General features: G+C 41.7%; 1 protein-coding gene across 1 annotated transcript in view; it reads right to left on the reverse strand.

Annotated features, from left to right (window-relative positions):
• Window positions 1-15709: 15709 nt before the first annotated feature.
• LOC126260548 (gustatory and odorant receptor 24-like) overlaps window positions 15710-22875 on the reverse strand; it is a 101449-nt gene continuing 94283 nt past the window's right edge. The window contains exons 5-7 of the mRNA XM_049957882.1: window positions 21790-21855; window positions 20287-20376; window positions 15710-15835 (exon numbers count right to left, since the gene is read on the reverse strand). Coding sequence (XP_049813839.1) covers window positions 15710-15835; window positions 20287-20376; window positions 21790-21855 — 282 coding nt within the window. The remainder of the gene's footprint in view (window positions 15836-20286; window positions 20377-21789; window positions 21856-22875) is intronic.

The raw sequence follows: 22875 nt of genomic DNA on the forward strand, positions 1-22875 counted from the left end.
GGCCGTACCTTCATATGGCGTGAAATGAGAACACGTTATGCACGAAGGAACGTTTCCATACATGGTCGTTGTACGTGCGTACTGAGCTCTAAATCTTCGGACACGGAACTCTCACCAGTCAACGTTATTGTGACGCTGTTTTCCTTCCCCATGTGGGCTTTTTCAAAGGTTGTTTTGATCCCGACTTTATTTTTATGAATGAAAGTGCGCGATCGCACCGAACTGTGCAGGTGGAGCTCTTAGAATATTCGCCGAATGGACTGGCCTGCCCGTCCCGCCGACTCAACTCCCATCGTGCACATACAGGGTGTTGCAAAAAGGTACGGCCAAACTTTCAGGAAATATTTCTCACACACAAATAAAGAAAAGATGTTATGTGGACATGTGTCCGGAAACGCTTAATTTCCATGTTAGAGCTCATTTTAGTTTCGTTCAGTGGTCCACGTTATCATGATTTCATACGGGATACTCTATCTGTGCTGCTAGAACATGTGCCTTTACAAGTACGACACAACATGTGGTTCATGCACGATGGAGCTCCTGCACATTTCAGTCGAAGTGTTCGTACGCTTCTCAACAACAGATTCGGTGAACGATGGATTGGTAGAGGCGGAACAATTCCATGGCCTCCACGCTCTCCTGACCTCAACCCTCTTGACTTTCATTTATGGAGGCATTTGAAAGCTCTTGTCTACGCAACCCCGGTACCAAATGTAGAGACTCTTCGTGCTCGTATTGTGGACGGCTGTGATACAATACGCCATTCTCCAGGGCTGCATCAGCGCATCAGGGATTCCATGCGACTGAGGGTGGATGCATGTATCCTCGCTAACGGAGGACATTTTGAGCATTTCCTGTAACAAAGTGTTTGAAGTCACGCTGGTACGTTCTGTTGCTGTGTGTTTCCATTCCATGATTAATGTGATTTGAAGAGAAGTAATAAAATGAGCTCTAACATGGAAAGTAAGTGTTTCCGGACACAAGTCCACATAACATATTTTCTTTCTTTGTGTGTGAGGAATGTTTCCTGAAAGTTTGGCCGTACCTTTTTGTAACATCCTGTATAGTATGCTTTGGGGAGACGTATTACACCAAATGTTCATTTACCAGCGACCATCCACTAGTTTTTTAGCCGCGCCGGTAGAGAAATGGAACGCCATACCGCAAGAACTCCTTACTAAACTTGTTCCCAGCACGGGAGCACGCTGCAGAACATGAACATGATGATCACACACCCTATTAACAACCATATCCCACCTTCTGTAGTGTCCAGGGACCATCATAAATCGCGGTGACTTCTGTGTAATTATTGTCTTTGAATAAAAGTACCATTTCTCTTCGTCTTATTGCCTATGTCTTTCAGTTACCTTCTGAACTGTATTGTAGCAGTACTTTTTACGTACGCTCCAAGTTTCACCGTGCTATGTTGCGTGGAAGTGAAACATCATGCGGAAGGTACTTTCGTACTTTAAGTTCTGCACGCCAGTGTACTTTGCACAATATTCTCGTTACTCGCTTTTGTTAAGCATTTAAAATGAAGTATATTGTCACAGAAGGCAGTTCCATAACGCAGCTAGGTGTGAGTATGCCCAGAATGATGTAAACAATTCTTATCTTTAAGTCAACACAATGAGAAGTATTTCTAGACGCAAAATATGGCGAACTAGATATCTTGATTAGCTTATTAATATTAAAATTTAATATCACTTTTTACCCATTTACCTGTCAAAGAATTTTCTCATAGTGTTTCATTTAGCTTATTGTACAGCACGGAAATATTGTGTTTTAAATTGCACAACTTGACACATCGTGAGATTAAGGCATTTTCAACTAACATCTCTCTTGTGCCTGTTATGGTTGAATTTCGAATCTGTATAATTGTTTCTGTCATCAGAAACCCAAGAGTTTTTATAGTCATTATTGGATATCAACAGTATAAATAATGATTTAGAATAAGGGTAGGAGTGGACCCACCACTGAACATGGCGCTACTCTATATTTTATGTCCCGTGCTCCTCAGTTTACTTTCGTTACAGTGGTTCATTTCAGTCAGTGCAGTTTCTGTCATGAAGGGTATGCTTCACCCTTTCATTACTTCGATTACAGTTAGGTTCACTAAATACAATTTTATAACCTGTCCCATCAAGGATCTTGGGAAAGCCGCTTAAATTACCAACAAAGTGACTTTTCTTAATTTTACTCTGCCAGGAATTCGACGGTGAGGTCACATACGGCTATTCCGTAAGGAAGTCTTCATGGAAGTCAAACTGACAGTTATTTCATTAGGCGCTCTTAAAAACAGCAAGTCAATACTGTACGGTAGGCTAATTTTTCAAGAAATTTTGAAAATATAGGCTTTCACCTTATCTAACTTGGATCAGGATTTGATCGCAAGGATGTCTAACTGTTTAATAGTTTCAACGCGTTATGATGACTTCAGATTGGCATTGCAGACACGAAAGGAATGTGCATGAATATAATTGGGAGCGGGACAACACTCTCCAACTTATAGTTCATGTGTGAATATTCTTTTTGTCTTTCTTAGACAAGTTAGAAGATGATCGTTATGAATCGAAACTACACTGCTGGCCACCGTAAATGCAACACCCTGAAGGAAGCATCCGAATCAGTTGAAATTTACACCATGAGTTTGCAGCGATAAGATATGCAACTGATTAGAATTTCAGCGCAGACGCACATCACGCGCACCTGTGGCGCCACCTCATAGCGCCATTTAAGGCTTGGCGATTTCGACGAGTGTACGTTCGGCACGTGTGTTTACCTTGTGGTTGTTTCACAAGACGATCAGTTATGCCTCGTAGACAACAGCGAACATCTTTTGATCAAGTATCCGAGTTCGACAGAGGAAGGATAGTGGCTTACCGAGATTGTGGATTATCATACAGAGAAATCGCTAGTCGTGTTGGACGAAACCAAACAATTGTAATGCGGATATGTGACCGTTGGATGCAGGAGGGTACGACGGACCGACGTGGTCGATCGCATTCACCTCGGTGCACCACTGCACGTGCTGATAGGCAAATTGTGCGCATGGCAGTGACGGATCGCTCAGTGACATCCCGAACCATAGCACAGCACATTGCGTCTGTAACGCATCATCCAGTGTCTGCGCGTACCATTCGACGCCGTTTACAGCAGAGTGGTCTGTCCGCAAGACGCCCATTGCTTCGTCTACCATTGACGCAGAACCACAGACGTCTCCGTCGCCAATGGTGTGATGACAGACGGCTGTGGACGGCAGAATGTAATGACGTTGTCTTTACTGACGAGGCACGCTTCTGTCTGCAGCACCACGATCGTCGGATTCGAGTGTGGAGACACCGTGGAGAGAGGATGCTGGACAGCTGCATTATGCACCGCCACAGTGGTCTTGCACCGGGTATTATGGTATGGGGCGGTATTGGATATTACTCTCGCACGCCTCTAGTACGCATTGCCGGTACTTTAAATAGCCGGCGCTACATATCCGAGGTGCTGGAGCCAGTTGTCCTTCCTTACCTTCAGAGCTCGGCCACAGCCATATTTCAACAGGATAATGCGCGACCACACGTGGCACGCATTGTCCAAAGGTTTTTCGTCTACAACCAGATTGAATTGCTTCCCTGGCCGGCTCGTTCTCCGGATCTTTCGCCGATAGAAAACATGTGGTCCATGGTTGCTCAACGAGTGACCCAGATTACATCACCAGCTGCCACAACAGATGATCTTTGGCAACGTGTGGAAGCTGCTTGGGCTGCTGCACCCTAGGAACACATCCAACGTCTCTTTGACTCAATGCCGAGACGTGTGGCAGCGGTGATCTCCAACAATGGCGGCTACTCTGGCTACTGATTCTGGCAGGAACCACATGTCACAGGCGTCTGTAAACGTAATCATTTGATACTTGGTCAACATGTTATCTACAAAATAAATTTTGTTGTGCTACCTCTTGTCTTTCTTGGTGTTGCATTTACGGTGGCCAGCAGTGTAGTAAGGAAGTAAAAAGTACGTGCGATCAAAGCTTGAAAAAGTTACATAAATTGAATCAATGTATTGCTGTAGGCTGCTCTTCATTGAGACGATGTCACATTTCCCCAATAATTCAAAAGATTGAAAGGAAAAACATCGATCGGCAATAATATGTTATTTCTCAACTCCACATATGGGTGTTACTACTGCATATTAAAGTCTACCAGGAAATATATCTTTAATGACTAAGTAATTAGGGATGAGATGTTCACACAGAAAACCAAAATAAAAATGTGTTCTTATTAAGTCTCAAACGAGCTTCATTTAGTAGAAATTAGTCTCTAAAGAAAAATAAAAGAAGAGAAGAAACCTTTAGTTGATTTTCCTCTCCGGCTGTACGCCTTAAACACCTTAAAACGTATTATATTTACAGTTCAGTATTCGAAGCATTAGTTAATTTAGTCCCCATAAGACAGCACCCTGACGAGAAGTTTTCTTCGTTGTACAATTCACAAAAATCTGTTATCTTCGATTTAAGCAGGGATGGAATGAAAACATTTAACTCATTTCACAAGTGAAAGAAATCGCACAAAACTTAATTGTCTATGAAACATTTGCTTTGTACATGGATTAACTCTCGTTAGTAAAATATTGTAAGTCGTATCTGAGCACACTGAGTCCCAATTTTTTTTAGTTTTTCGTATCGAAACCATTCATACATCGATGAGCTACACAGTATCTTCACAAGATACCAGCATTTTCTGTGCTCATTCTTGAAAAAAAATGACTCTGAGCACTATCGGACTTAACTTCTGAGGTCATCAGTCCCCTAGAACTTACCACTACTTAAACCTAACTAACCTAAGAACATCACACACATCCATGCCCGAGGCAGGATTCGAACCTGCGACCGTAGCAGCAGCGTGGTTCCGGACTGAAGCGCCTAGAACCGCTCGGCCACAGGGCCGGCCATTCTTGAAAAAGAAATCTATACTCGTCACATAATCTTAGCATAGCCTACCGAAAAGCTCACAAATGGGAAACTCTCAGGAGCAAATATTCAGCATCTGAAGGCAAAAACTACGAAAGCTCGCCTGAAACGTAAAAACATCAGTTAACTCCATTATCTTCTAATTCGACTTATTTGAGGTTAACAATTTCCATAGTTTTAAAATATGTATTATACATTTTAGCTTCTGATAATACTAATAGTGGTTTCACAACTGAAATAAGGCGACTGTGGTAGAAAAGCAGATGATCATATTTCTGTGCAGGATGAAACTTTGCTTTTTAACACAATCATCTTTTAATATGACATTTATTTTCAATTGAAATGCTTATACATATACTTCAGTTCAGTAATATGAATTTCACAAAACAGGAACCGAGAAGAAATGAAATATCTGAAGGTTAAGAGATTCAACATAATAATAAACGAGGCTATACATTAATAGAAATGCATACTATTCACATACTGTCAACAATATTGTCTCATGGATATTTTATGTGTAAAACCATACTGGTATTAGTTTTTACTATCGATAATCGTTGACAGGAATTTGCAGGGTACATACGTTGGGAGAGTATGGCGCTTCTCAAACACGACTGACAAAATTTCCATGGGAAAAGAAATGTGATCCAATGGACAGGCGTGGATCCACCACTCAGGTCTGGAGGGGAGAAGGTCACAGTTTGTTCTGGACTGTTAGTGACTTTCAAAATACGTTTCATATTGAGCGTCTCTGTTGCGGGAATGCGGTCTGAGACTGATTCACAGTCCACTACAGATTTTCGTTTTTGATTACCCATGTCAGCTTTTGCTTTGTTCCCTCCTCCCCCTAAAAATACATCTTGCCATTACCCCTAGGTTTAAGAGGCCACAGATTCCTTGCATTATGATGATAATAATAACAATTACAATAAATAAAACGTTTCAATGCGATAATGTTAATTTGTTAAAATCAGTACTTAATACATCGTTATAGAACAGAGTTTCCAGTCTGGTGGTAGTTACTCCCAGAGGGGTAACATGAAGTTTTCTAAGAGAAAAAAACGAAATAACTCGATTTTGTCACGATTCGGAAACTAAATTATTTTTTTAATCATCATCATTATTATACTTCGTAAGAATGTAATACTGATTACTAAGTTACCAATCCTTAACGTTTTTTTTTCACACGTGAACTTTAACCCTTGAAACAATTTGGTTGATGTTAAAGCTTATCAAACGAATGTATCAACATCTTCTACTCACATAGTCCACTTTTTACACAAAAACTGTTTTCCTTGTGCCATGTGTCTATGACAGTAAAATCGATACGTATACGTCACTCATGCTTTAATATCTCATCAAAATGCCTTCTCTGAGCTTTAGGTGGTTCCGGCAATACATCATAAATCGCTTCATTATTCATTTGACAACAGATAATCCATCTAATTGACGGCACGACGCAACAGTAACTACGTAATGGTTACTAAATTGCTGCAGGGCCTTCACAGTATTATTATTGTTAGAGTAGTTGGCAGACATAAAGGTTTGGCTACCAAAGGTCTTCTAATTCCTACCATTTCAGAAGTAAGGCGTCCAGCACTGAAGTAATTTATTGACAGTAAGTGTAGCGCACGTTTTTTAATTCGATTGCTTTTAAATGGGGGTTTAGAGTGTGGCTGGAGCAAGAGTCGCTAGGGAGGGGAGTGGTGCAGAGGAAGCATATTTTGTAACAAGTCTTTATCGTCGACGTGGATAGTTAGCTTTCTTTTCTGAAGAGGGGTTATAGATAGCTCTACCTGTTCACTGCTAAGTGTTTCATCATTCTATAAACAACGATGTTAGAAGTAAGCAAAATCATTAGTTCATGATACAACAAAACACCTGTTGAAACTATCTTTCGTCATTCTCAAAACAAAAGTGTTCAAACAGATTTTTTTTAATTCTAAAATTTACCACAGTTAGCACTGACGCTAACAACGTTAGAGGTGGGGCTTTCTAATTAATATCAGACTGCACTCAGGGTCAATGGCCTCAGAAAGGTTGAGAAACACTTCTGTACAATGGCATCAAAGAATTTGCACTTCATGTAAATACACTGCCGGAAAAAAAATTAGGACACGTTGGAAGACGATGTCGATTTCGATTCGACGACAGAATATGCCACGTGGGGGACATTAGATGTATTTATAATGGTTTCAGCATCATCCACCAGCAGTTCCCATAGTAGCACAGCTACCAGTGGGTAGTGTGTGTCTACCTTTTTAAACAGAAAGCTCATGCCCATCAGGCTCAGTGTGGTGCAGATGTGTGAAACAAGCATTTATCATTCTTCTGAGTCTCGCTCGTGCTTCCTACAGCCGATTTAGCGAGTTTGAGAGGGATCAAATTGTGGCCTTTCGAGTGTCGGAATGGTGGTCCCGGAGAATTTCACACAGGTTGGACGTGGCGCATCAGTTGTTAATCGACGCACGCAATTGTGAACTGGTGAGCATTCTCACACTCGTAGCCGAGATTCTAACGTGCTGGCAGCACTGACACCAACACAGTCCGACGTATTGTAAGGGCAGCAGTGGCAGATCGTACAGCTACCACAGCACAGGTAAGGACAAATGTGAACCCGCAAGTGTCAACACGAACTGTTGCGAACCGGTTACTAGCAGTAGCAGCACAGGCACGCACGCCTCCAGCCAGCCATCCACATGTATGGCTCAACTGGTGCTGTCAGAGGATCACCAGGTTTACATTAGCTTAGATTAGATTTACTTTCATTCCAATTGATCCATAGTGAGGAGGTCCTCCAGGATGTAAAACACGTCAGAAAAACAATAATACATGACAAATTTTTTCAACTGAAACAAATAAGCTAATGTACCTTTCATAGGTCCCAAGTGGAATGATCGTCATTTTTTTAATGAACACTATATGAAAGAATCATTTTACAAACACTAATGCACTGAATTTAAAATAAAAAGTTTTTTTTTATTTGTAAGGTAATAAACATGTAATAGAACTACTATAATACTATTTGCAATGAACACATTACTGCACTGAAATGGTGCAGAAGTTAGATTGTACTTACACACACACACAATGAACACATTACTGCACCGAAAATGTGCAGAACTTATATATATAATATCAGTTGGTTCTACTGAGAAATTCATCAATGGAGTAGAAGGAGTTGGCCACCAATAAATCTTTTAGGCTTCTCTTAAACTGAATTTCATTGGTTGTTAAGCTTTTTATGGCTGCTGACAAGTTATTAAAAATGTGTGTTCCTGAATAATGCACACCTTTTTGTACAAGAGTAAGTGACTTTAAATCCTTGTGAAGATTATTCTTATTTCTAGTATTGATTCCATGAATTGAGCTGTTGGTTTGAAAAAGTGATATATTTTTAATGACAAATTTCATTAAGGAAGCAGTAGTTAGTATCTCTAGTTCCCTAAACAGGCTTCTGCAGGATGTTCTTGAGTTCACACCACTCTTACTGCACGTTTTTGTGCCTGGAAAACATTAGCTTAGCTTGATGAATTACCCCAAAAAATAATCCCATATGACTTCATGGAGTGATAGTAAGCCAGCTTTTTCATTTTTATATCCCCTATGTCTGACACAATTCGCACTGCAAATAGAGATTTGTTAAGACACTTCAGCAGTTCTGTGGTGTGCTCCTCTCAGTTGAAGTTATTATCAAGCTGTAATCCCAAGAATTGAACACTGTCCACTTCTTCTATCTGCTTGTCATCGTATGTTAGGCATGTACTTGTGGGACACCCCTTACAAGTTCTGAACTGCATGTAGTGTGTTTTTTCAAAGTTTAGTGACAAAGAATTGGCTAGAAACCAGTGATTAATGTGCACAAATGTTTTACTAGCCGATCTTTTTAAGACTACACTTGATTTGCTATTTATTGCAATGTTTGTATCATTGGCAAACAAAACGAACTTGGCATCTGGTAATGTTACTGATGAAAAGTCATTGATATGCACAACAAAAAGTAAGGGCCCTAAAATGGGACCATGTGGGACCCCACATGTAATTAGTTCCCAGTTGGATGATGCCTGATAGCTTAATATATGTCTCTTTCCTAATAACACTCTTTGTTTCCTGCCACAGATATAATATTGGAACTATTTTGCAGCATTTCCTGTTACAGCATAATATTCTAATTTACTTAAAAGGATATTGTGATTTACACTGTCAAATTCCTTTGAGACATCACAAAATATACCAGTTGCCTGGATTTTTTTGTCTAATGAATTAAGCACATTTTCACTGTAAGTGTAGATAGCCTTCTCACTATCAGAACCCTTTAGAAATCCGAACTGCGACTTTGACAGTATGTTATTTGAGATAAGATGGTTATAAAGATGATTGTACGTTCATTTTTTAAAAATTTTTGAGAATGCTGGAAAAAGTGAAATTGGAAGGAAATTTGATGCTATTTCTTTATCTCCCTTCTTAAGCAGTGGCTTAACTTCAGCATTTTTCAACCATTCAGGAAATATTGTACTGATAAATGACTGGTTACACAGATAGCTTAATATGTTACCTAACTCAGAATCACATTCTTTAATTAACTTTGTTGATATTTCATCATACCCACTAGATGTTTTTGATGTTAAAGATTTTGTGATGGAAATTATTTCCGCTGGGGTAGTGAGGGTCAAATTCATATCATGGAAGTTACTTGAAATGGCTGGTCTGAGGTATTCCATAGCAGAATCTACAGAACCTGAGAACCCCACCTTTTCAATAACAGTTACAAAATGTTTGTTAAAAAGTTCTGCAACACTACACATATCTGTCACCAATGTATCATTTACTCCTATTTGTCCCTCTTCATGTCTGGTTCTACCAGTCTCCTCCTTCACTATATCCCATATTTTCTTAATTTTGTTATCTGATATGACTATCTTTTCCTTGTAATATATTTGCTTTGATGTCCATATTACAGTCTCTAATATTTTTCAGCATTTCTTGTAATGTGCTATAGCATCAACATCAGAACTGTTTCCGACTGACTGTTACAGTTTTCTTTTGGTTTTACAAGATACCCCTTTTCCTTGAGTAATCCATGGTTTTTTGTAGACTTTGCTCTAATTCTGGTTAGTTTTGGAGGAAAACAGTGTTCAAATAAGGTAAGCATTTTATTAGCAAAGGTTTTATATTTTTCATTCATGCCATCATCACTGTAAACATCAGTCCAGTGAATGTCTCTGAGGAGTGTCCTAAAATAATCAATTTTTGGCTTATTGATTACCCTCTTGAGCTCAGATTTAACAGATTTTATGTCCTGTTCAGTATTAACATTTAACAGAAGGAACTGCATGTCATGGTCTGAGAGGACATTGACTATTGGTTTTGTAATATAATTTTGTTCATTGGACTTTTCTATAAAGATATTACCAATGGCTGTTTGTGAGCAATTGGCAACCCTAGTGGGGAACTTTACAGTGAGAATTAAGTTCAATGATAGTGTTACTAACTCAAATAAGTTCTTATTGGGAGAGTCTTTAAGGAAATCTACATTGAAGTCACCAGCAACCACTATTTCTTTGTTTTTGGTTTTAAATGGGCCAGTACAGCTTCAAGATGGTTTATGAACGGATTAAAGTTACCTGCAGGTGCTCGATATACACTTAACACTATTCTACTTCTGTTGCACATGCTTTCATACGCTGTTCTAGGCAAAATTTATGAATGTTCTTAAATTTATGACAGTTCCTGATGAATGTGGCAACTCTTCCTTTCTCCATTTTGCTCTACAAAAGTGAGATGCTAACCTAAATCCTGTAACACTTGAAAGTTCTATACCAGTGGTCACATGATGTTCAAAGAGGCAGATTATGTCAGCTGGGTTTGAAGACTCTAATTCATCTATGCAGATAATTAATTCATTGATTTTATTTCTCAGTCCTCGAATATTTTGATGCAATAAAGATAGCTGATATTTGACATTGACTGAGTTACAATTGGGTAGGGTTGAAATATCTGCTGACTGTTGAAAATTCTTAACCAATAGCTGTTTATGCTGATGTAATAAGCTAGAATGATGTTTTTTGGTTTCTTTCTCAAATTGAAGGATTGTCTCAGTCATAACCTGTCTTAAAATTTGGTTTCTTTTTTGTCCTCCTACCGTAAAAAAGGGTCTTTTCTGAACTCTATAACCAATGTTATTTTATCACTCATGACAGTGCCTCCGTCCTTCTACTTTCCTGCTATTTTCCCATCCAGTTTACCCTTCTCTTTCCTGTTGAGGTGAAGGCCATGCCTAGTATAATCCCATATATTGACAGAATCAACAGGAACCACACCAACATGTGATCCTGCACCTGTCATAAGCAGCCATTCCAACTCCAAATTAACTCTCTTGACAGAAGAGTTCAAATGAGGTCGGTCATGGCCCCCAAGAATAGATACAAACTCAACACTAATATGCTTTGGCGCTGATGCAATCTTTGCAAGGTCACACTCTATACTGTGCCTAGGATCTCTGCCTGACCCACTATAACTACAGTGTCTTCCTGAGTGAAATCTTTGCAAAGCGATCGTAAATCCTCTGTCATCTGCTCCAGTCCAGCACTAGGTTTAAAAAACTAGTGACCTGGTATCCTGATCCTAGTTCATCCTGCAAAAGGTGGCCAACACCTCTTCCATGGAAACTACCTAACAACACTTTCTTTCTCTTTACTGACTGCCCTCCATTCTTACTTTTCAATTTGCTGCTGAAAGTTTTTGTGCCCTGTGTACACCTGCAACTGTTTGAGGCTCGCCAGCTTCTAACTGAAGAAACAGGTCAAATCTGTTTTCTACATTCACCACGAAGCTGTCAGACAAAGTTCTAGGCCTGTTCCTCTCGTTGCCTGTTGCCACTTCCCACCCCTCTTTACCCTTCTCCCTCCTTAACCTGTCAAGATCTCCCCTGGCCTTGTCTAACTCAGCCTGAAGGGCGGTAATTTTCCCTTCCTGATCTAGTATCTTCCTATCTCTACTACATATCCTACAAAACCACTGATGAGTCTCATTTACTTCCCCTATTCCCAAGCAACTACAGTCACCTACATGGAAAAAACTACAGCACCCGTCACACCAAAGCCCCAACCTAACAATCCTACGGCAAGTCAAGCACTTTTCACTCATGATAAACGTAATAGTTTATTAAGAATAAGTCAGTTAAATTACAGATAAACATGGTTCCACAAATTTGGCCTACACGCGACTGTGTGTAAACAAAAACAGCATTCGGGAGGACGACGGTTTAATCCCGTCTCCAGCCATCCTGATTTAGGTTCAAAATGGTTCAAATGGCTCTGAGCACTATGCGACTTAACTTCTGTGGTCATCAGTCGCCTAGAACTTAGAACTAATTAAACCTAACTAACCTAAGGACATCACACACATCCATGCCCATGGCAGGATTCGAACCTGCGACCGTAGCGGTCGCTCGGCTCCAGACTGTAGCCGCCACTCCGGCCGGCCCTGATTTAGGTTTTCCGTGATTTCCCTAAATCGTTTCCTGCAAATGCCGGGATGGTTCCTTTGAAAGGACACGGCCGATTTCCTTCACAATCTTTCCCTAACCCGAGCTTGCGCTCCGTCTCTAATGACCTCGTTGTCGACGGGACGTTAAACACTAACCACCACCACCAAAAACAGCAGTGCAAAGTTTCTGAAACAACAACTTAAACTTTACACTTCTTTCCGGAAATGTGAGTTAAATAATGAAGAGGTACGCTATAGTTAAATTGCTGGAGAGAGCAAAGAACAACTAAACGAAATTCTATAGATTTGCTGCGGCAAAAAGTAAACAGAAAATACGACGGTACGATCTTTTCGCGTTTTCTGCTATATTAAGTAAAGAAGCATGAAACCTTTAATGGTACGCTTAAAAGGCACACTAATACACCTATTTACCACGTACTTAGTACTAAACTATTTGTTTTTATAATCTAAAATTACTTATCTTTACGAGAACACTAAAACTCGCGCTAGTCACCTGGCTGCAGAGCTGCCAACCTTCAGGACGATGGAATGGCGCTTTGTGATACTGAGCGATGAAAGTAGATTCTGCCAACACCCAAGTTACAATCGTCTGTGCGTTCGACGTACACCTGTCTCGATACACCGGTCCCATCCCATGCCTAAGATTTTGAGGTGGGAGAAGCTACAATTCTCGTTCACCTTTGGTGTTTATGGAACGAACGCTGATCAGCGTTAGATACATGCAGAATGTTGTTCGACCAGTTCTTTTGCTGTACTGTGAACGGGTAGGTGATGTGCTGTTCCAATAGGATAGTGCTCGCACACGTAGTGACCGCGAAACTCGCCGTGCTCTGCAAGACGTACAGCAGCTTCCCCTGCCTGAAAGATCGCAGGACTCTTCCCCAACTGAGCACATGTGGGACACGAGAAGACAAGTGTCTCGTGCAACTCGTGCCCCTTCAATTCTTACAGCACGTGTGGAATAACGTAACCCGTCACCCTTGGTGGTCAAATATGATCGATTATTCAACTGAGTCAGTGCCGTCAGTGCCTGCATTGCCGCCCTTGGACGCTACAGTACTCACGAACATGAATGTGTGGATGCGTACCTTGTACCTCAGAAACACTTGAGCTGTTGTTGTTGTTGTTGTCTTCCATCCAAAGACTGGTCCTAGTTCGAGTTCGGTTGCCACGTGAGAGGAATGAATGATTCCAAATGGACGGAACGAATTTTGAGATCTTTGACTATGGTGTGTATATTGTGTATTGAACCAGGGACCTAGAAACGACGGAGTGGCTTCGTCCTGCCGTAGCCCTAAGGGGTTCACAACCCCCCAGCAGGCAACAGCAATCTACCCACCTCACACCGAACCCAGACTTATTGTGCGGTTCGACCCCCAGTGGACCCTCACCCCCCCCCCCACCCCCCCCCTCCCCACCCTCGACCCCGGAACGTCTTATACCAGGCGAGTGTAATCCCAAATGTTTGCGTGGTAGAGTAATTATGGTGTACCCATACCGTACGTAGAGACAGTGTTCACGCAGCAATCGCCGACTTAGCGTAACTGAGGGGTAATAAGGAGAACCATCCCGCATTCGCCCGCCGAGGCAGATGGAAAACCGCCTTGAAAACCATAACGTACATGAATGTCAAAAAAGATCTAGATGAAATGAATGTACTACTGAAAGACGCGCATGCCGAGAAATCTTCAGAACAGCTGTAGTGATGATTGGGGTTATTCGAGAAGAGAAACGAACGGCTGGTGCCAAAAGATCCGATAAAAGCCGTGCTACGCACTGCGCATTGATAAAGCGTATCTGGCGTAAACACTAAAAGAGAAATTGAGAACAGCTGTCACAAGGATTGTAAGCTTATCATGGTCCTTACCTGGCCGACTTTTGTAATAAATAAAATATAAAATAATATTAGTTTGACGATACTGCAGTGCCGGTGTTATTCTGATGACGATGCACTGCTGCCACCACCCGTTACTGAACACATCAGATGAATTCTCAATTGCGAATAATGACTGCCATCAGCTGTAGAATGTGATGACGACAATGAAAATTTGTTCCGAACCCGGATTTCCCACTTATCGTGAACGATCGCCTTACCATTTTTTTGTTCATCTCATTGTGTTCTCTATTGTTCGTTGAATTTGTTCAGGGCGGACGTCCGATGACACCCGTTCAGGTTCTTCGTTGATCTGTACACTCAGTTCTTTATTACAAAAGATGGACAACCCTCCGACCGAACACGTTGAGCTACCGTGCCGGCAGCCATTTAGCTATCCATGCACGGTCCGCGGCTCGATCTTGCGGTAGCGTTCTTGCTTCCCTCGCACGGGGTCCCGGCTTCGATTCCCGGCGGAGTCAGGGATTTTCTCAGCCTCGAGATGACTGGGTGTTGTGTGTCTTTCATCATCATTTCATCCTCATTCACTCGCAAGTCGCCGTAGTGGAGTTAAAGAACTTGTGCAGCGGCGGCCGAACCGCCCCGCGAGGGGTCTCCCGGCCACCAATGCCATACGCTCATTATTATTATGCATGCACGACTCATGGCCTGACCCAACCTTCCATATGTCGTCAACCATACGTCTACGATCTGTACTCGCACATTGCTTGTGTGTATTCCCGTACAGATAAGACGTTGTGCTTGAAAGTAGCATGCCCGGTATCGGCAGGTGGACGTGCGAATACAGGTCGTAGACGACATATGGAAGTTTGGGTCTGGCAGTGAGTCGTGCACGGATAGCCAAATGGTAAGGCGACTGATCGTGACTAGGGGAAATCAGGGTTCGAAGCCTGGTCCGGCACAAATTTTCATTGTCATCATTCTGTTCTACAACTGATGGTATTCATTATTCGCAACTGCGAATTATCTGATGTAATAATAGTTCTGTTAACCCGTTCGTATTGCATGAACTCGCTTATGATATCTGCAGTGACTTAGCGTTCTGTGGGCTTACGAAATTCCCTAGGCACATGCTAAGTTGATTACGTCAAAGTATCAAAACTCCTTCCTGAATTCTATTCTGATTGCCCTTAACAATTGTGTTGTCCGTGGGTAGTTGAATTCTGCAGTAAAAGCAATGAGTAGAAGACGCAAAAATTTTAAAGAAGATGTCATAGTCAAATACAGGTAATGAGAAACTGGTGGATGGCTGTAAATACATCAACATTGTGGAAGTTGTTGGGGTCGGCAAACAGAAAAAATGTCATTTTATTGATATGATGAGTGCTGACAATGGCCCCCAAGGCTTATGGGACTGCTTCTGTGGTTGTCGCAGGAGTACTGAGCGCCAATTGGGCTTTCAGATCAGACGAATCACCACCAACTCTGAACTGCGCCAGCACCACGATGTAGGTCAGCATCGCAGACGCGAACTGTCAACATAAACAACACGTCTTTTTAAAGGAAGAACATGCAACGTGATCTGGAAAGAATGCTAATATTTTTGTTGTTTATTGATTTCGTTATCGGTGTACAGGGCCTCCGTATAAGTAACAATATATGCAAGGACTTCTGTAATCCCCAGTACACATTTGATGTGATTTCAGAAGAACATACAGCATAGTATGTTACATACAAACATACGTTCGGCAAATATCAAGGTCAATGTTACAAAGAAAACAAAACTTACTCACATGTTTACCCGTCTCGTTAATAATGACGCTTCGTACGTAGTTGGCTTCAAAAGCTGCTCGATGTCACGGCCACGACGATCATTGGACAAACTGTATCTGCTACACTCGCTCAGAACTATCTGCCGCAACCATAAGACTGAGCTGACATCTATTAGAGAAGACTAGCCCTGTACACCCTCAATTAAAACTCTAAATTCGTCGATCTTGGTGGCCGAACGTTTAATCCCCCTTGATCTATTCACCTTTCTCCACATGTTGCGTCGAGGTGGGTTTGGATGAAAACCACAAAATATGCTGGCGCCTCATCGCGCTGAGAACGAATGTCTTCAACAATGTTCACTGTCTCCTCTACCAAGAACATAAGCACGTCATGCTGGAGAACCAGGTACTAGCGAAAAAAACTAAAAGTGTGAGTCGATTTTGTTTTCTTTGGAACATAGAAACTAATCATAGCCGATATACTTCCTTAAATAAAATCCTAGTAAGGTCGCCTTTAATGTTTTTACAAGCGACCAGAAGCTGACACTGATAAGATTTGACGTAACTATTGTTTAAAAATTTGTCACTTGTGTTGTAAAATCAATGGCAAGAAGGACACAAAACGAGGGCTAGCATAGATAACGAGGACATTCTGGACGAAAATAAAACATTTATAAATATTGGCCTTAATGTGAGGAAAAAATTTATGAGAAATTGGCGGTTAGCATTGTATGATAGTGAATCATAGACTGTGGAAAAACTGGAGAAGAATATTGAAACATTTGACATGTGCTAAATCAGATGGGCTGATAAGGCCGCATAACTGGTGAAGAAAGGAACATACGGAAAAAATGTACAAGAAGAAACGTGGCAATAAATTATATCGATAACTAAATATGAAATTCAGGGTGATTATAAGTAAAATTAAACTTTCAACCGCTGTAGATATAACACCATTGCAACGGAATATTATCGGAGAAGGGGGAAAACGTATGGCGGAAGAAAAATAAATAGTTACAGAATGTACCAATAGATGGCGCTGTAATCATTATAATTTAATAGTGGTCGTCTGCAAATGACAAATGAATCATACAACAATGGCTAAGGCGTACGTTTGACGTTAAACAAACTGTACTACTCAGTATACACATGTGTACAAGTGTGATACTGTCAGTTGCCTAAGCCCATCCACCACGGCAAGGTCATATCAAATCGGATGGGAAAAATCGGTTTTTAATTGTCCTAAGGGCAAAACCCGCATAAAAAGCACCACTCACATCGCTTTTTAACTGTCCTGAAGCCATAAACCACATAAAAAGCATCAATCACACCAGTTTTAAATTGTCCTGAAGCCAAAAACCGCATAAAAAGCATAAAAAAATCAAATCGGATTATTAATTTCCGCATGACTGGAGCATAACATGTTCAATATGCTGTCCACCGTTTTCTGTAACAAGTTGACATCGAGAAACAGCATGTTCCACAACTGATCGAAGTGTTTCTGGGGTCACGTTCAGAATGTGTTGAGCAATGCGTGCCTTCACTGCAGCTAAGTTTGCAATCGGAACACTGAACGCAACATAGCCCCGCAGCCAGAAGTCACCCAGGTTAAGATCAGGTGATCGGGACGCCCAGGCTGTAGGGAAATGTCGGCTGATAATTGTAGCATTTCCGAAATGGCGGTTCAGCAGCTGCTTAATTGGATTTGAAATGTGCGGAGGTGCGCCATCTTGCATAAAAATGATGCCATCCACGCTGTTGGAGAGCTGGAATGACGTGGTTGCGCAAAAGACACTCATAGCGCTTACCAGTGCCGGTACAGGTAACAGGACTGGAAGCACCTGTCTCTTCGAAAAAGTATGGCCCTATGATAAATGATGCCTTAAACCCGCACAACACACTGACATTTTCAGAATGAAGTGGTACCGGTTAATTTGGGTGTAGATTTTCCGTTGCCCATATTAGACAATTCTGTGTATTGATATTTCCCGGCAGATGGAAGTGGGCTTCGTCTGTCCACAGAATCTTCCACGGTAATCATTGTCCACTTCCGTGCGAGCAATAAATTCTAAAGCAAAGGTCTCTCTTGATGGCAGGTTAACAGGAAGCAACTCGTGCACATGGATAATTTTGAATGGATAGCAAAGAAGGATGTTTCATAGGATTCTACGCGTCGTGCTCACGGGTATGTCTAATGTTGGGACAATTCTCCGTCCACACCACCACTCGTCGCCTCCTGCATTGCTGTGGCCACTGCTTCCACTGACGTAGAACCAATTCGTTTCCCCCTCTACCAGGTTGCACACCGAAATAACCCGTCTTTTTAAATTTCCGAATCACTTTCTCCGGACCCACGGCAGCCTTTTTTTCAAGCCCTTCAGTGTCAGGAACTTCGGCAGAGCGACGTGTCCACAGTCATCATTCTTGTAATACAGCTTTACAAGCAGAGCACGATCCTGCATTGAGACAGCCATGGCGAACGTCGCAGACGCGAAAGGAGGAAAAAACCTTTTTTTGTTGTTTTCCTTTATTGTCATTTCCATTCCCTATCAGCGGCGGACTGGCAGCAGCATAAGCGCTGCTCTTCAGCCAAGAGACATAAATAGACAGGAAGATATTTAAAAACAATATAAAGGAGATAACAAGGCGGAATACAGAAACAAAAAATGCGGAACAGAAGCAAATAAGACATAAAAAGCGGTGACTGTAAATCGGAGATATAAATCTAAAAAAAAGTATGTTACACAAAAAACCACACACTACATTAAAAGGCACCAGGCAAAGTACATCCGGAGCATAAAAGTCCGTAGAACGAGTAAAACAGCCACATGACGGGCGGCGTAGCAAGGAACTGTCATGGACAATAAACAGGTCGAGCACACAATTAAAACCCACATCACTAGATGACACTGTAGAACAGCACCGAAACACAACACTAACGTAGCACACTGATACCGAATAAAAACCTGGGAGGATCTGCATGGGTGGGGGGGACAAGGGAAATGGGAAAAACGAGGAGGAGGCGAGGAGGAGGGTTGAGAAAGGGGGATGAGGTGGGGGGCGCGCTGAAGGAGGGCTGGGAAGGGAAGGGACGGTAAAGGAAAAGAGCTGAGGAGGGGATGCAGGGACTAAGGGAGGGAAGGAGGAAAATCCGCTCTGGGAGGAGAGGTGAGGGAAAAGGGTGCCCTGGGGAGGGGGGAAACAAGGCCAGGTTATAGTTGGAAGGAAGGGTATATGTCACGGCGAAGTTCATCATCCGGGAGGTGGAGGTGCTGGAAATTGCCCTGATGAAGGAGATGGAGGGTGTGGAGTAATGGAGGGATACAGCGATAGAGGCGCGGCAACGGGCGGGAGGGGGTGGAGAGGAAGGGGAAAACTAGGGGGTGAGGGGGATCAAGCCTGCGGACAGTGTAAAGGATGCAGAGATGTTGGAGGAAAAGGAGGAAGTAGGAGAGGAAGTGGGGGAAGGAAGGCGGATATGGAAGGCAAGGTGGAGCGCATGGCGTTTGAGGATTTGGAGGGCCTTGTAAAAGCGGGTGGATAGGAAAAACCATGTACGCAGCGTGTTTATACCAACTTCAGTGGGTCGTGTGCATGACAGGTATTTTCATTTACGTATTCTGACATACAGCGCCATCTGTTGATCAATTTTCACACTCCTTTTTTCTTCTTCTGCCATACGTTTTCTCCCTTCTCCGATAATATTCCGTTGCAATTTGACGTCATTCTGACCAGTGGTGTTATTTCTCCAGCGTTTTGAAAGTTTAACTTTAATTATAATCAAGCTGTATATTTTACCATCTACGATAAAGTAGGGCAAAGATTCAGATTATTATCAGTACATTCTTCTGTCTCCCTCTTTCCAAAGGAGGAGACGATACCGGAGAAGTCAGTTCCAGTTCTTCGTTGAAAGCACATTTATGTGAACAAGAAGTTGCCTACTTCTTTCTGCATAAAAATATTATTCATAATCTGAAATACACAATAAGCATTGTTTGACATTTATGAACCTCGGGAATACGACCAAGGAAGCTCTTATTTTTCAGAAAAAGGCCCCACCAGCAAATGAACCACACATCACATTTTTGTAATTTCAAGACACATTGGTTCGGTTATCACCATGGAGGATCAAAACTATTGAGCTGCTTTGCCCATAGACGTTGACGAAATATTCGTAATATCGTCCATTCTATTCATACAGTAGCACTTACCGATGACATGAACTTCCTGTTGACATCTACGACCCCGGCGAAACTAATAAATGGCTGATTTAGCTTCACCGCGTGCAAAAATTTGTGCAGCTGTAAAAAAGAAAGTTCACAGTCAATTGAGACATTGTTAGTTGTGAGACATTACATAATTCATTTCTGGCTGACTTCGGCGTATAAATCGTTCTCATGGTGACACATTAAATCACGTTCCATCTTCTGTGCACCATTTGAAGGTGAGCCTCTGCAGACAAATTCTCCAAATCTTGAATATATCAGTTAACCTGCAGTTCATGCCAGTTGGTCTACATAGGTCAAACATGCAGAAATTTCAAAACGAGGTATTCTGAACACCTCAAAGCCCTAAGAAGTGATAGTACACGCTCCACTTTCGCATACCATCTAATACAAGAAAACCACCACCCAAAAAACATGGAGACTAATCAGAAGATCCTCAGAGAAAGCACCAGTCTCTATAAAATACTCACAGTGGAGGAGAACTGCCTGATACAAAAAGCAATAATACAGGGAAAGAGAGTCCTGAATGAAAATACAACACTTTCCATCTCTCTCTCTCTCTCTCTCTCTCTCTCTCTCTCTCTCTCCCTCTCTCTCTCTCCCTCTCTCTCTCTCTCGCACACACACACACACACACACACACACACACACACACACACACACACACGCACGCACATTCAAAATCAGCGCCATAACAAACACAAGATCAGCGATGAACAAGTGAACAACGACAATAACATGACACCTCTCGTTCAGCGTGTTGTCAGAAGTGTCTGTGCAGATTACATTTCGCCACATTTTGTGTAAGTGCATGTGAAGTGGTGAGCGGAAATTTGTGATAAACTGAGTGAAGGCAATGCGCTAAACAGCAGCTGATTGAGACACCACCCAGGGACACGAAACAGGACGGAAAATGTAAGAAGAGAAACGTACATAACCTCTACCCTCGAAACAGCTCTCCACAAATACGCAATAATTTTCTTCATGACTAGTTTGCAGATGACACGCTGTCAAAAAATTGACGAAAACGAGTACTGAAATCGATGTATAATAATACAGTTCAGATAGCGATGTAATTTTAAGGTGAGTGTCCAAACAAAAGGAAGCAAATTGCACATATTGTATTTCTTAGGCCTCCAGCAGTTAAATTATTTCAATTGTGATATTGTACTTTACAGCAATAAAAATTTGACCCACAGAAGATGGCACATTGGTGTCGAAACACGTCTGGGTAAATATAGAAATAAACTAATTGTGTTTGCATAAGGCTGATTTCCAGAACCACCCAGGTTTTATGTAACAATATGCTTACTCGGACAGCTGCGATAAATATAATGGAAGACAATAAGACACTTCGTTCCTGGAAAACGACTCTGTTATATTTCTAATAGACTTCATAGTTTCCATGCTTTCTGAGACTTGGAGTCTATTATAGCTACGAATTACAACAAATCGCTACATGTAATAGTTATTTGAGATTTTACATACCTCGTCACGGATGTTTTCATCCCTAGCAACCAAATCATCGACTTCTTCGTCACAGAAGTCATTCATCTGGAAGAAAAAGAAATAAGATAATAGAGAGCGAGGAAATAATTTTGTTACGAATCTTACTACTTAAAGTACACATGAACTGATCACTTAGTAGTGGGAAAAGCAGATGCCAGACTCAGATTCGTAGCAACAAGCATAGGGAAATGTAATTCATCCACGAAGCAAGTGGCTTATAAGGCGCTTGTTCGACCAAGTTTTGAGTATTGTTCATCTATCTGGGATACCTAACAGATAGGACTGGTAGAAGAGAGCGACAAGTTTCGTCACGCAATCGTTTAGTCGGCACGAGAGCATTACGGAGCTGCTCAACAAACTCCATTGGCAGACGTTACAAGAGAGACGTCGTGCATTGAGGAGAGATTTACTACTGAAATTTCGAGGGAGCACTTTTTGGGAAGAGTCGGACAACATATTACTTCCACCCACATACGTCTCGCGTAATCACCATCAGGAGACAATTCGAGAAATCAGAGCCAGTACAGACGCTCACCGGCAATCATTCTTCCCAAGCGCTACTCGCGAGTGGGACAGAGTTCAGTTAGTGGTACACACCATTAGATGGCTTGCGGAGTGTGATCTAGATGTATGACGGGTGGTGCTATTTATCAGCCTGTAAATGACATGACCTTTATAATGTTACGCATAAAGTCTTAGCAGCTTAAGCGACAGATCATGAAAAATAAAACTGATGACAGCTTATGGTTATGCAATAATCAGAACAGGTGCAGAAGGAAAAAATTCTGTTCTCTATAACCAGTCTAAAAAAACCGGTAGCCATAAAATAAAGTAAGTAAGCGAATTGGACAGTATCAAAATTAGACAAACAAAATTTCATTTATGAGTCAGCTATTTGACTGCACTTCATCCTAGCCTAAACACTGTGGTCAGCTATCTCTAGGGCACGGACAACTGATCTGAGTGATGAAAGATCTCGGATAATCTATTATAAGCAGATAAATTCGTAGTTCCGTGTAGCACATGGCTAAGCCATGATATGCATTGTTGCGCTGAAGCAAGTAT

The sequence above is a fragment of the Schistocerca nitens genome, chromosome 5, assembly GCF_023898315.1.
Source record: "Schistocerca nitens isolate TAMUIC-IGC-003100 chromosome 5, iqSchNite1.1, whole genome shotgun sequence".
Classification (NCBI taxonomy): domain Eukaryota; kingdom Metazoa; phylum Arthropoda; class Insecta; order Orthoptera; family Acrididae; genus Schistocerca; species Schistocerca nitens.